Here is a 16,425-nt window from a genome sequence, read left to right on the forward strand (position 1 = left end):
TAATAATAACTGTCCCATGAATTAATCAGTTGGCTGATGTTATGTTCTGTCCCATTTTACCACTTATGAAACAAACACAACATGTTCAAATGGCCTGTTCACACTGATTAAAATGTGTAAGAAACTGAATTTTATAAACCCATTCAGTATTTGACAAGCCTGAAAACTTCGATGTGAAATATTATTCTTCAAGTGTTCTTAGTCCTGAGGGTTGTAACTATGGCTTTACATGCAATTACTTGTTGTGTTTGCAAGTCCCCAGTGGCAATAATTAGTCTACCTGTTGACATACTGTTTCTCTACTCTATTGTTAATGTAGGCAATTGATTTGCAAGTGGGTGTAATTACCATCACTGATGGTGTCGGAGATGAGCTTCCCCACCAGGGTCTTGTCAATCACCACTTTCTCCAGCTGTGGCCCAGAAAGGCTTAGGGACACCAATATACCTGAGTGAAAGAGGAGCTAAATCCAAATAGTGAGAAAACAAGACATCAAGAATCATTAATGAAGTGAAGCGTTTCAAGGTACATATTAGCAGCTGTCCATTACGTAGTAATCTAATTTTCAAAATTACAAAAAAGACTTATCGTTGATGTGAGGATGTCTTATAATGACTTTGAAAGCTTTTTCAGTGAAAGGGAGAGGTGTAATATGACCCTGAATTATACAGGTACAAGAATTACAATTGCAGAACACTTGAAGATGATGTGTGCTAAATCCCCAGACATTGCAGAAAACGTACTAAATTAGTTTGTTAAAAAGAGATAAAAATTCTGTCCTGAATGAGTAAAGGGATGATGCTGCTCACTCTATCATCCATTGACCTGATTTTTTCCTGTATAAAATAACTGCATAATATGCATGAAAAAACATACGAAGTTGGGCTTCATGTAATTTTATATTAATATCACGGATTAAAACCAGCACCTTTTTGCTGTCCTTATGTCTGATCATTCATATATTGTTTAACTTAAATAATGGTGCCCTACCACTGTGGTAGCTGTGGGTTCCTAATAAATCTATATACTCCTTACATAAGATTATAGATGTCTCTCTTAGAAAGAAGGCATTTAAATCATTGGGCAGAATAGTCAGAGGCTTATTTCAGTGTTAACTGAATATTTCTGCCTAATTAATCTCAATTAAATGATATATATATAACCTTGAAGACTAAGTCACAGTACTTATCAGCTCCTTCTGACGCCGTATCTTGTATGAGAGAGAGAATGCTCAGTGGGAGGAGTCATGAAAACCATTTCGTTTTGCATAATTAAACCATTAAACTTAGTAATTTTCTGAATGCAACTATTAAAGCAAAGAGATTCAGAAAATAAACCCCATAAAATTCCCTGCTCCATTGTGAGTTGACCTCACTTTGCCAAGTTACTCCAGTAGCAGCGGTATATGAAAAGCTTTATTAGAGAGACATTGTTTTCTTAATAACATGGTAAAAGATGAAGCCAGGGGGTTATAAAAACACATTTCCGACCATATTAATTGTTTAATTCATTGACAAACTTGAGTTCTACAGAAACTTTGATGTAAAAACAGTGAAAAAAATAACTACTGTGACTTTGATCTTCACATGCAGTACTGAAAACACACTTGTATTTTAATTCATCTTCCAGTGCCACCTCTGATCCTGCAAGCTGCTAGACTAGATGACCTCTCTGCCTAAGTTAAACTTTCAGGCCAGCTCTCATTCCTGCTACATGGTAGCAGTCTGAAGGACCAATTCTAGCATCTAGGTTCATCTCCCTCTAATCGGGGGGTGGGGTGGGTGGGGAACAAACCAAACCACAACCCCAAACCATTATTCATTTAGCAGAGGCTATACCAGCCCTAAACTTGCTGAACAATCTTTTCTGCCAAAGAAATCCTCAGTGGAAAGACTGTTACAGAAATGTACAGAGGGCTCACCAAAGGCCAGAAATCTGGGACTCCAGCTCTTCTATAGAAAAAAACAAAACAACAAAAAAAACCCCCCACCAACAACCTACAGCAGTTTTAAAAGAAATTTCTGTGCTTTTAAAAAACTTACTACTAGAGAAGTACTTGCTCTTGTAGTAGAATTTGGCATAAAAATCCCTGTTTGTGTTACACTAGAGCTGGGAGACAAACATGGTTGTATACTTTTTAGTACAACACACCAGTACATAAACACCAGGCAAGCTTCCTTGCAGTGAGAGCTACTGCATTGTATAATAAATAAAAAGTACTGGGGACAGCAAGGTAGTGATCTAACTGAGCTTACCTCTGGTGCAATGCTTTGCTCCCAGTAATTTAGCTATGAAAATTCTCAGTTATAAGTATTTGGATATATTACGATAGCTCTGTGTTCTCTGTAGCAAAAGCAGGACAAGCATATTTAAATAAATTACCTTCTTGCCCTGACTAATATCTTTAACCCACATTTTTCCGGTCTATCTTCCTGTCAATTCACAGTAATTTGAAAAGAAATTCTAGTGACGTCTGAAACCGAAATGAATTTGTTAAGAAATTATCATTTCCCATCCTGCCAAAGTCTAATCATGCATTCGTTTGATAAATATATATAGTCAATGTTTCAATATTCCCTGTCATTAGAGATGTCCTTTAAGGTTATGTCCTAGTAAAAATGTTAGACAGTTACATTCATGCAGCTTTTATTACAATCTTTCAAAACTTCAATTTATCCTTATGTTGAAGTTAAGATTAGATGAAATCACAACTAGTTTCCAGTTTGATAATGTTAAGTCCAGCAAGGTTAGCTGTAACTGTCTGAAGAACCTAGTTGAAGAAGTGAGGTTTGAAACCCAGAAGTTCACAAACTATGACGCAAGCAATGATCAAGCAAAATTACATTAGACCAGTTCTAAATTACTGAATGAATACCAGCCTGCCAGAGAAAACACTCCAAAACCTTCAGTGTTCTGTGCCAACAAGAGAGCTGGTGCAGTCACACAAATAAACTCTCTAACCTGTGTCTTCCACAATGCCTTTGCTTGGGAGCTATGTTCTTCCCTCAGAAAATGTTACTGTAATGGTAGGTTGCTCCCATGCTTCCTTTCCTTACAGGGAGTGAGAAGATCATCCTGGAGTTAACCTGGGATAATAACCCAAGCGAATCAGAAGTCTGCTTGTAGCCTCTAGGTTTACCTGACAGAATAGGGATATATAACACCAATCCAGCTAAAGAGTAGAGGCAAAACATAGGAAAAAATGTGTTTTGATCTGCAGACAGTCAGTGATCTTGAATCACTGCATTATTGAATGAGGCCACATGCTTGTCATTCTGCTGACATCTAATATGCCCATCCAATATGCTGTATGAAGACATGCTTGCAAACTCTTGGCTTGGAAGCAACAAATAAGGTTGGGATTCTTTAACTCCTAAATGTTTCAGGGTGTAAATTCACTTTACACCTATATGTTCATTTCCTGGTAACAATATAAATCACACCTATTACAGAGCTAGAAGAGAAATCTATGAAAACTGCTCCAGTGCATGATGACATTTATATAAATATAAAATATTGTACTAATGGGTGTGCTTTGCTTTACGACTATGAAACTAGTCATTAACCCAATGTTATGTATTGTTAATACTGCAGAGCTTTCTCTCTACGCTATCAGAATGGCATGATTGAGTGACAGAAAGTAGGTAAAAATAATATCATTTCCATGGCTTTTATTGTTTCTCCTATTGTGCTCCCTCCTTCTTTATTTTTACAGTAAAACATTCTTTGCCGTTATTCTCCACAGAAGTTCTAGATATTTCGGAAAAACTTTTAATTTAACAAATTTTTGCTATGATAACTTACCGTAGTTGGCAATATACCTGTGCTCCACATGTTTAAGTCCTTCCCTCTAGAAACTTTAGAGTCTAAATTTAAAAAGTAAATCAGAGACCTTACACCCTTTATGGCCATGTAAAGTCAGTATTTCTTCTACTTCCCATTAAAAATCCTTTGAATTAGAATCGGGGCTTTTTAAAAATGTTTACCATGAAATACAAGAAGGTATTTAAATAAGACGGGGAAGTGATTGAGTCACCATTCCTGGAGGTATTTAAAAGACATGTAGATGTGGTGCTTAGGGACATGGTTTAGTGATGGACATGGTAGTGTTAGCTTAACCATTGGACTTGATGATCTTAAGGGTCTTTTCCAACATAAATGATTCTGTGGTTCTGCGATTCTGTATTATCCTTGATAAAAAATAATTTGTAAGAGAAAATATTTATGTGCTCAAATCGAAACTTCACTATTTTGATTCCTTACTTTGTAGACTATGCAAAGACTGTTACATGATAATAAGATTCAGGTGCTTGCATAAACTTGCATAGTTAAGCTCATATTTTAGTGGATGGGAGCAGTCCAATCATAAGCACGAATTAATATAAAGCAAATGGGGAAGACTGCAAACTTGGCCTGAAGATAGATACACAGTGATCCAGCTCCAAAAAGTACTGTCAAGGGAATTGCCCATCATTGCTAAACAGTAAAAGCAAACATAAGAGGCATTATTTACACAAGGCAAAGTCATTCCATCTAACAGCTATCAAATTAGGAAAAGAAGCTCACAATAATGAAAGACATCACAAATTTTTCAGACTGAATTACTGTGATATGAAAAATAGAAATCAGAAGTCTCATCTCTACAGCTTTAAAAGTCTCAAGGTGTTCCTAAACAAAATATGAAAACATGACTTCACACCTATTGGAAGAATAGGCATAGCCTTTGCACTTGAACATAGTCTGAGTAAAATGTTTGGGCATCTGGTCATACTAGATGCTGGGACGGAAGGGTCACTTAATTCTCTGTTACTGACAAGGTGAATGTGAAGACTTTGATAGAGGGAATTATGTACTTTGTGTTCCAAAAATGTTCTCCAATGAGCAAAAAGACATAAGAAGGAGCAGGGGATACTCAGGGGAAGACCTGAGTATCCCTTCCCCAATAGCAAAGTGCTCCAATATGTATTTGAGTTTTTATTAAGTAAAACACTTAAGTACAGGCTCATGACTTATGGACTTTAGTAGAACTTATGCATGTACTTAAGTGGATTCCTTTATCCTTGGAAGTCTTAGCCCTTGACTCCTCATTCATAGAGCTTAGCTTCTTATCAGCCCTTCTACCTAAAAAGATACCTGCAGAGCAAAGCCAGGATTTGCTTCTATCTGACTAAAATTGGAAGAGAAGGAAAATATGCCTGTAAAGAATATTGCTGCAAACTGTTTTCCCTTACAGAGCCCAGCTGACAAAGGAATATGCAAAAGGAGAAGAGAATTGCAAAGCATTTCTTGTTCAAGCAGGTTCCCAGGGTTTTCCCCACCTCTTCATTCCACATTGCTTTCTTAGCCACCCTACCATAATTACTCTGTTGCATGCCTTATTACAGATGAAGTTATTGTTGTTACATGTTACCGTTTCACAAATATCAATGCATTTGTACTTCTAGCTCCAAATCTCTAAACCCACACAACACATTAATGGCTGCGATCAAAAGCAACCAAAATAATTCCATATGAGGGCAGCGTTTCTCTTAGTAACCAGTTATGGGTACTAGCTTCTCATGTATTCTAGCCAGAATGTCTTGATTTTGGTATCAGATGTGCTACTGTATGTCACCACATATCTTGCTAAATCAGTTTGCTATGGGGATTGTAGCTGATGTAACAAGCCATGTCAGCAAACATTGCTGTGCATCTCAATTCAGAATCCAGTTTTAAGTATGTCAATGATGGTAACATTAAAACCGTTCATATACATATGTAAATTGCAACACAAATAAAATTAAATCAAATAAAAGTAATTTTGCAAAGAATATATGCATCTCTCTCACTAGCAGGTAACAGATATGATTCACAGCTAGCGCTTGGCTTTTGTACAATAAAATAATTCAGTGATGGCATGTGTTTAATTCTACATCGTAATGCAAATGTAAAATGAAAAAAGTTGGAAATCTAATGTTTTGGCCAGATGTCATTATTTTTTACTACCTTATATTGTAAGACCAAACCTGAAACAATGGTATAATGTCACAGGACTGATTTAATGATTTTGTGGCAAAACTTACAAAAGCATTCCAAAGAATTAGAGAAGGAGACCAAGAGGAAGGGAAGCAGCCAGAGCTGAGTTGAGTAAAATCAACAATATTGATAAAATTAATTCCTTAGATGATTACTCCTCTTGCAGAGAAAGTGAGGAGTAAATTGTTTATTTAATTATGAACAATAGAGTGGCATCTTATTGTAAACATTTCCTGTCTTTTTTCTGTCATCCTTCTTTCATGGTCTGTTTATTTTCCTTTGACATCAACTAACTGAAGATTACAGGATTATTTCAGCAACTCATCACAGGTCATCAAATTTGGGGTTCAGAAGTACCATACAGAAATGGTGTGCATTCAGATCCTGTTGGAACAAGCAGGAACAGAGCTAAAGAAAAGACCTCAGTCCTTTAGGGCTCAACTAAGCTCTTTTAAATAGGAGGGCAAGCTCCTTGACAAAAATCCCTGTACAGTCTAGGTTTTGTTTACATGAACCGGCACATCATCTATTTCAGAAGCTCCAAGCAGTACTAGAATGTATACTCAGGACTGTAAAAATAAAGGTCAATTGATTTTTTTTTTTTTGTAATGGACAAGGAAGTAAATACGAAACTTCCAAATGCACTGACTGTATTAAAAAAGGAATAGGAGAAATTTTGATGCATAAAATTAAACATTAAGAAAGGTAGAAAGCTGGGCCAGCATTATTGTAGTTCCAGGCAAACTCATACAGAAGAGCCAATTTTGAGACATACATTCATCCAACGGACAAGATACTCTGCATGCAAACTAACCAGATTTTTCATTGAGGCATATGCATGAAGTCTAATTGGTCATTTGCACACAAACAGTTAACATGAAAACACACTTATTTTTAGCAGCTGCATGTTTAAATTTATAGCCCCCAATTTTTGCCTGTGGACTAGTTGGAAGCTGGAAGTGCTGGAGGAAGCAGTGAGGTATTAGGAATAGTGATGTTTAGGTTCCAGAAGATACACTAGCAGCAGTCCTATGATGGTTTGTCACAAAATCTGAGGGAAATCATACTAGTTTTAAAAATTATAGTCTTGTTATCATTGTATCACCTTTCAGATTTTTTTTCCATTTGTTCTGTCTTGCTAAAGGTACCACAGCCATCGAGTATTTGGATAGCACATTGTTATTATAACACAAAGGGAACTCCTCCTAGTTCAGCTAAAGATATGGCAGATTCACATACATTGAACATTTATCAAAAAAATGTGATGGTGGTTGAGTTAAATATTTTAATTTCTATAAATAAATTTATTTGACATCATATTGTTACTAAAAAGCAAAGAGCTAAAAAAAAGATACTATAGTTAACCTACTTAGACTTAGCCCAAATGACTGAAAATTACAACAGTCAGGGTAATTCGCTACATGCTTTCCGTGATGTTTGTCTGACATGTTGCTTTCTATTACACTTGAAGGTTAATGCAAACATGGACACTTCTTTTTCCACTAGCAGCTGCTCTGGTATCCATCCAAAATTACATGTGAATACAGTAGTGCTATGACACAGATTGCACTATTATGTGATAAGCACTTTCTGCTGAAACAGTTCATTAGTCTCCTACTTAGAACTAAAAAATTTAATGCACAACGTCTTTTCCAGAAGCTTCAGAACATTTGTATCAAGAAGGGAGGAGAGTCCAGATATTCCTGCAAAATGCTCAGACAGATGAGCAGCAGAAAACCAAAATGTTTGACATAAAAATTGATAGAAGACAGGTTTTCTGTTCTAGGTCTCCCAAATTATTAATTTTTTCTCTGTTTTATTTTAATCTGTTGGACAGCTTATATTTTCAGAAAGACAGAAAGTGGAATAACACAATTGTTTTGGCAGAACATTCTAAGCCCTGTTGGAGACTTCAATTATCAGCCATTATTATATTAAAAAACATTTTGGTTTGTGATTGAGAAACCAAAAGCAGAATTTAAGAACAGAGAAGTGACTATGATTTTTATCTGTAACTTTAGCTCTGGCCATGTTATAAGCTATACTATCATTCATACCCTGGCTATACAAGCCACCTAAAAAACCATTAAAAAATACTCAATTTACCAAGCTACCACTTTACATATTTCAATCTAATATAGAGCCAGACCTAATTTACTAAGATAAAAACATCCAACTCTTTTCTTTCTGACCTTGTACAAGAAATAAGTAAAATTGTATTTGTCTCCTTTTTGTTTACGTAAGCCTGAAACTACTTAGAGGCTGCTAAGTAAAAAAAAAAAAGTTTTATACAGATCAAAAATGTTATATTAAAAAGGCAGGACGATCAAATTTTGGCAAGAAGTTCACTGATCGAAAGTATGTATTGGTAAGGAATGTGAGTGGATGCAGATAGATGGGAGGTGAAGGAAAATGACAGAGGGAGAATGGAAAGGGAAAGAAAATGAAGAGACAGCAGCAAACTGGGAAGCAGATGAATACACTCATGGCTAATTGACTCAGTATTACTTAATTCCTTTCCCAATTCAAATTCCTTTCCTAATCAGAGCAATACTAACAGAAAAAAAATGACTCTTCTAAATTAGCATACAATTAATATTTAAATCAGTTCTAGAAGATTAACATTCACAGATATATACTATGTAATCCGTACACAAATGATATACATTTACTAGTGATAAAATCTGACTGGCAAATGTAGCTTAGACAATAATATCTTTATTATGGATACAAAAAGACTAAATACTGTTTGGCATGTCAGGTATTTAAAAATTTTGCTATTCTTAAAGACATTTCTGGAATTTCAGCTGTACAATGTTTGAATATTTAATATTCATCCCACTGACACACATTTGTAACTATTTGAATTAGAAGAAAAAATTATTAATCTGAAAAAGCACAAAACTTAGAATACAAAATTTCTTTTTAGAAACAAAATTAGTAATATTTATATTACCCATGCCAAAGCAGCTTCAAATGTGATGCACATTCCACATGAACAATGAAGACTGCAGAAACTTATAAAGTACATTACGTATGCTTTTCAGAACAAGCTCATGATTAAAGAGCTAGAGCATGTGTCATGTTCAGCTCTCCTACCTACCCCATGTTCTGTGTTAACAAGGGTGCGAAAAGCTGTTTCTTTTATACAATCTGTGGATCTTAGACAGAGAATTTAGCTACATGCGTGCCACACGTCACAATATCTTTTCTTCCATAACTTGATTAAGATCTAGCTGGTTTAGTGTTATACCTTCCCTCCCATATTACACAAGCACAAAGTAAAACAATTTGCAACAGACGTGTAAATAATTAAGATATAAAAATGTAATATAACATAGATTCCAGACCTGTCTGTGTATTTTCACCGCTCCCTTAGCCTGCTGTTTTTAAATACAGGATGCTTTCAGTTTCCCCAAATAATAATAATAATCTCACAGAATCAGGACCCTTTAATGTAGTTTTCTTTGTTGATAAAAACCAGATTTTTAGTTTGTAGCATCTCTTTCAGGTTAGACATTTAAATAAACACAGTCTAGGTAATAAGAGACGATACATTAAAAAACCCCAATGATTTTCTGCATTAGTTAACATTTTAACACTATTGCATCAATCACTGAATGGCTGTTCAGTTCCACTGACCGAACATTCCAAGAGCTTGTCAAAACATTTTACCTGACAGATACGTTTGTTCTTCCATTTGCTCCGCACACATTGACTGTTTTGCATTAAGTCCTAAAGGACAACAGAAAACAGAGAGTGGAGCTGGCGGTATACATTGTCACTATCCGTTAACATACTTCTTATTTTCAAGTTTATAGATGAAGCATGCTACACAAAGATGCAGCTGTTTTAGAACAGCCCGCCAGACAAAAGCACATTTATCATCACTGGGCGAGTTGGATCTTTATGAAAATTAAAGCTGTTGAAAGAGGTTTGAAAACCGGATTATATGTTGCTGTACTTGAAACTTTCTGAAACATACCTCTACCTCCTTGAGTGTATCTCGCAGTTTGTCTGGTCGCTTGTTTTTCAGTATCCAAGGATAATCCCGAGCTAGCAAATAGAAGTTAATAAAAAAGAGAAGATAGAGAAATGGGTATATATAGGCGACTATACACATATACGTGTGTGTATATATATGCGTGTGTGTGTGCACAAACATATTTATATATAATTAAAAGTTCTTTGAGTTGAGCTTCTTTTTCTGTGGAAACACAAAACTAAGATTCCTAGGAATTACCTTAAACGTAAAACTTACCTATAATTGGAAGGAAATGGCTATGGCTTCTATTGGTTTGTATTGTCAAATGATATAATTTTGAAAGGCTCTGTCATAGGAACAGTTAGCATGAAATATCCACGCTGACCATGACTTCACCATGACAATTGTGTACAAATCTCTCAGGATGTACTATCTTACCTAGCCGCTAAGCACTTGCGAAGAGAAAGCATCTCACATTCAGTATGTTAACCCAAATTCAAGTTATCAAATCCTAAAGGGATACTATTATTTTGAACTAGCATTTCGTTGCCTAATTTCCAAAGCAGGCACTAATGTGCCTGCAAAATACATATGCATGAATATATGCATATATAGAGGTATTAACAACAGGTAGTTGTGGACACCATAACTTATATTATGGAGTATAGTAATTTATAGGATTTGTTCTTGAAAATTTGGTCTGAAGAATCTGTCAACTCAAGCAAACAAGAAACTGTATGACTGCTACAGTCCTTTAACAAACGTATTAATCTTCAGCAAACTGTCGTGAAAATTCTGGCCTAATACATTAATCCTGAAACCAGGAGGCAAAGCTTCCTCTGGAGTTTCTAGTAATTGGCTTGTTTCATGGCTGAGAATCAGGCTCTAATAACTTGTGAAATATCATCATTTAAAAGTGAGCAGTTCTCTGTTCAGAAGTATACAATATAAACCATGAGAGGCTATAGAACACATTGTCTTTTAAAAATCTAGCCTATTTAAAGGAAACTGATGAAAAGTTTTGAGCTCTAAGCTGTCAGTCTGTATGCCAACTTCCAGATTGCATGACTTAACAGTTGTGTTTAAACCTCCTTGCAAAAAGGAGCTTACAATAGAAGTGCCATAGAGTGAAAAAATGAAGGATTTAATATATTAACAAAAGAGCACACCAACATACAACTTCTCTTTGTATTTTATTGGACTGAAGCCAGTGTTGGTGGAACTGTTATGATAATATTAATTAGGCATATAAGATCACATTTTCAATGGGTGCCTTCATAAATACTGCAATATTTATCCATATATGCAAAATGGGAAATTGCCTGTCCAGATACCAAACTATATATACAAATCAACAGGCTGTGAAAAAAGTTACCCAGTGCTTCTCTTTAAGAAATGTGCCATACAGTGCTTTGTGCCTAGGCCACCCTTGTATTTACAGCAACAAGCTACAGTAGCTTGTGTTCCTTTTGCATGTCACATGTATAAAAGATAACAGTTGGGTCTTCTGTATAACAGGGTTTATCTGGGCCTGCTTCTCTTTCCATACAGGCAGCGCCTGTAAGATAATGCTACGCAGAGCACAAGGGATGTAAACCCATTATGCTCCTCCCTACTTATAACCCTTTCTCACCTCCCCAACTTTACAGAGCTGTATTGATTCTGACTGACACACAACCCTCCACAGCAGGTGTAGATTTGCCACATGGCTGCGTGTGCCTTTATACCCATTCCCAGTGGGGCTTCAACCTGCTCCAAACACACCTTATAGTGTTGCAAATAACTTATCCTTCTGGAGCATATTTTGCCATCAAATGCACACACAATTCCATGTGAATTTTCGTTATGGTAAGATAAAATGTTAAGGCAATTCTTACAGCATGCGTATTACTTTGTGAAGTCATCTGAAAAACAATTAGATTTTTCAGAGTTGTCATGTAATAGTGTTTGAACATTAATGAATGCTCTGAGCAATAACAACTATGCAGGAGTTGTAAAACTTGAGCTAAAGAAAAGTTGTACTAATATAAAAATCTTTAACTGTCACCATACTGCTGTGTGATAGCATAAACTGAAATTGCTTTTAACCAGATAATGCAGGAACAGTGTAAATGTTTCAAAGCTAAAAGCTTTCTATGAAGGCAGCTGATCATTAACCTGGAATTTGATTTGGGCTTAAAGTATTTTAGTTATAATCTTCAGTTTTGGGGCAGTTGCTATTTCAATACACGAGCTGATTGGGAAAATGTTTATTGCTCATCTGCTGAGTAAATTTCATAAGGAAAAATCTGGATTGTGATTATTTTTGTGATTCCTCTTGACAATGGATTTGAGAAGCAATACACACTACCATGCTTAGTGACACAGAATAAAAAGCACATTGCAAATACACTAGAAAGGAATAATTACAACTTTTCCAGTTTTTTGCTGCGTAGTTCTGTGACCGTCCATCTTAGATGGCATGTACAGAAAGTTACACTGGAAGCAGTCCGAGGTTATTTTAATGCTTTTCCAGGGGCATCACCAAACCAAACGAATAACCTGGTCTTACTGTAACAAGAAACTCAGAAAATATCCTTACATTCTGCTGGCTTTTGCTTCTCTTCTAAGTAATCATGCTTCATCTGTGACGCTAAAGAAAGGATGAAAAGATTAATGATAATCCTTACGACTGCTGTCAGCAAATATTAATATTAGAAAGAAAATTCATACAGTTTGATAAAACACAGAAATTTAAAAAAAATTAAGACAGCCCCAATGTTTTCACCTCGTAAGGCAGATACCTTAAATTTGCAGTGAAAGAAAGGCTTATGCAGCCCAACAGGTGGGCTGGCATTACTGAGCCTCCAATCTCATCAGATAGTGAAGTGAGCTGCAACTGAACCCAGAAGAGAAGCTGAGTCAGTCTTTCAGCATGGAGACAACGTATTAACCACGAAACTCAGCCCATGGGATGCCCACACAAGCCTCTGCTCTAACCTAGCCGCAAAGAGGAAGTAACTCTAGCCAAAGAGACCTTTTGGCCTATCGTGAAACTTCTGGGATTAACAGGATTAATCAGATAAAGAAAATTGATCGTTCACTCTGAAATGGCCATTTCAGATACCAGACAGGGACGCAAGAGGCCAGGGCTGGCACTCTCGCATGTTCATGATGCCCTCTGCTGGGATACCATCAAACACCCAACTACCGCAGCAGCCAGGGTCCAACTGCCTGAGCCCTGGTCAGCACCGTCCCTCACAATGATGTTAAGACCGTGTTTTGGTATCCTGCAGCAGGCTAAAGGGCTGAATAGCATACAAAATAGAATATAAAATATAAGAATTCAGAGTGCAAAATCCCACTGAGGCTTCTAAGGAATTAAAGGTTGGTAAATATTTTTCCAGTTTTTATCTTCTGTGGAATAAAAAAGTTTTTAAATACTCTGACATAACTTGGGAGAGAGAATCTCCTTCTGTGCTTCCTCACTCTATAGAAATATAGAGGCATATATTAACAAGAAATCCAAAGTTGCATTTTTCAGAGCAAGCAATCAGGGTCAAAGAATGAACATTTGGAAGTTTAGTTTAGTTTTAGTTATGGTTATTTGTATTTTACCTGATTCTTTCTTGTCATAGTACTGGTGGATCCCAATATCTTCATCTATACAATTGAATGTAAATATATTTAATTATGGATGTGACACTGGAAACAAAACACAATTTAGCAAGCAAAGTTCAGCATCTCAATTTTTCCTAGCTGGAGCAGAGCATTGGGTGTTAAAATACAAGTGAGAATGGAAAAACTACAGCCTATAGTCTGAATACCAGCAGAACTTTCAGGATCCAGCATACAAGGGCTGAAGGGGAATGTGACAGGTCCTTACATTTATATGAGCTGTCATTGCCTTCGCATAATTCTCTTCAAGCTGCCAACATGCAAAAGTATTTTACCACCTTCCTAATTAGCATCTTTTGTGCTCTTTCACATGGAAAGGTAAGGATCACAGTGAAAATACCTTAGAATAACTTAAAATGTTTTCTGATGATTGACAGAGCTGAGCTAAAGACAACAGGATTTTTTTTTAAGATTCATGAACTCACAAAGCTGCCCTTTTAAAGGATCCAATTTCCTTAATCTATAGGTATTATTGTCTACCTTGTTCCCATCGCAAATAAATCTGTATGTTTCAGGTACATTGGGACTGCAAGCCGCACCAGCCAGTTCCTGATGTGCCTGACTGGTAAATACTCAGGTGTGCCATGTAGATCTAAGTATGATTTTGAGTTGCATTGTTTTAAAATAATTAGTTTGACACCACATCTGCCGCCTCCTAAACTCAGACAGGAATATACCATGGGGAGGAATTCTTTACATGGAGGAATGTAGGAAGGCACTGCGACAGCAAAGAGCTTTTAAAACAAGATAGCAGTCCTCCCTTCTGCCTCAGAATTTTAGAATGAGGTTTGTAGGCAATACAATAAATGAACAGAGAGGAAGCAGGAAGGTCAAAGGTGGAAAATAGGCACAGTAGGCCCCAGTACACCTTTAACTACAATAAATCACAACTATGTGTTTAATTAAAACATCAGACTTTTCTATGCCTTTGACTTTTTTATATTATTGTTGTTACAGAACACTTCTCACACAAAGATAGGATGCCAAGACCAAGGTCAAACATCATATTTGAAGCTGACAAAGTTCAAACATCATATTGCTGCCTAATTTTCTGTCTCCTAAGTATGACAAACACTTCATTTGGGTATTCAGAATTTTGTATCAGTTTAATATTCTTCAATAAGCTTTGATGTTTTGTTTTTAGTAACCAGTAACAGCTCACCTCTAATACGTAAGTTGGTCTTCAAGGACCACAGGAACATCTCAGTCAGGCAGAAAGACATCTGGTAGAAGATGGAGCCTTAACACTATCAAAAGAAGGAAAGAAGCTGCATGAGCAAATTGATTACCTTCTATCACCAGTGAAACTGCAAGTATTTTGGAAACTAAGTGCTAGAAGAACGTAGCACTGATGATATTTTGTTATATGTAAGTTGTAGTTTTTGCCTTGATAAAAATGAATGATGCATGGGAAAAAATAGGATAAGAAATGCAGATATGTCTATATATCCATCATATACAGAGACAAATCAACATTTGTTTAAATTTACAGCTGCTCTCACCAAAGTGAATAACCTTGTGCTTGATGCTTCTCATACACACATTATAATCTACTTTTACTGTATGGTTATTACCTCAACACATGCAGAAGTGAAGCCACTACTTAAAGATCTAGTTTAGACAGGAGAATTTGACTTACAGGCCAAATTTTTTAAACACTGTACATTGGGAAGTGTCAATATAGCCAAGAAGAAGTTTTGAACATGTTATATTTGCAGACATTAGTTATAGTGCTAAATATAAAAAATTACATAATTCTAAATAAAAAAAGAGGACTTACATTAAATGAATTAAAACTTACAATAGTTGTGAAGCATATGAGTTGAAATATTATATACATTGACTACAGTTATAAAATCTTTACTCTGTTTGTTTGAACAATCCATCTGAATATTCCCACTAGAGTATGTGTTGTGTTTCAAAGGAGCATTGGGAAACTTCTGAGACACAGTAACCAACAGACTTCCGAGTAATTTCCTGCGGTGCTGTAGATTTAAGTGAGCCATCAGACCAATTACTTTCATTTAGTTTGCTCCACCCAAGTATCCACTGAAAGCTGGACTCTGAAGGGGAGTTTACACAAATACAGCACACTTAACACCCACTGTTGGTATGGTACTGTACTTGAACTTTTTTCTTTTTTGAAGTGGACTCTTCACTTCCTTTCCATTAGTGCCATCTAGATAATGAACCAATTACAAGATGATTGCAGATTTCCTATTACAGAGAGTATCAGACGTTCACATCAAGAGTGCTAGGATGAAAAATATGTGCAAGAATCTCTGGTAGCATCGAAGAAGCTATCATAGCCCCAGCAGAGCTTTACAACACCTTGAGGTATTATCACTCAAGCTAATATGTATGTTTTGATGCGCCGCCTAATCCACTGAAATAGCACCAAGTGGAAATAGCATTTTCTTTACACTGATCTTTTGTACAAAAAGTCTTGCTGACTTACTAAATTCTATAGTTCTATCAAAAAAAAAAAAAAGGCAAAAAATAAAAGCTCACACCACATATCTAGTAAATGGAATACACTTTTTATCTTGGGCAAGAATGAGGCTTGGAAAAAAAATGCAAGGAGATTAGTAGCATGGTGGTCTGTTGAACATGGGAACCATTTTTGGTACAAATATGGATGAGGGCAGCCCCTCATTTTCCATGTGGACTACAGTAAAAGGAGATTGTATATGATATTTTTCTTATTTGTTTTCTCTTTTTTTCCATTCTTACTTTAGCAAGTGAAACAAAACTTGCATTCCCCACAG

At 36.1% G+C, this 16,425-nt stretch overlaps 1 protein-coding gene across 5 annotated transcripts in view; it reads right to left on the reverse strand.

Moving 5' to 3' along the window:
- The window catches only part of WDPCP (WD repeat containing planar cell polarity effector), a 156,561-nt gene that overhangs the window by 91,748 nt on the left and 48,388 nt on the right, over positions 1-16,425 (reverse strand). For all 5 annotated transcript variants that reach the window (XM_075088383.1, XM_075088382.1, XM_075088384.1 and 2 more), the window contains exons 3-8: positions 14,820-14,904; positions 13,598-13,642; positions 12,582-12,632; positions 10,001-10,071; positions 9,691-9,750; positions 349-463 (exon numbers count right to left, since the gene is read on the reverse strand). In XM_075088383.1, coding sequence (XP_074944484.1) covers positions 349-463; positions 9,691-9,750; positions 10,001-10,071; positions 12,582-12,632; positions 13,598-13,642; positions 14,820-14,880 — 403 coding nt within the window. In that variant the 5' untranslated portion in view covers positions 14,881-14,904. The remainder of the gene's footprint in view (positions 1-348; positions 464-9,690; positions 9,751-10,000; positions 10,072-12,581; positions 12,633-13,597; positions 13,643-14,819; positions 14,905-16,425) is intronic.

The sequence above is a fragment of the Phalacrocorax aristotelis genome, chromosome 3, assembly GCF_949628215.1.
Source record: "Phalacrocorax aristotelis chromosome 3, bGulAri2.1, whole genome shotgun sequence".
NCBI lineage: Eukaryota > Metazoa > Chordata > Aves > Suliformes > Phalacrocoracidae > Phalacrocorax > Phalacrocorax aristotelis.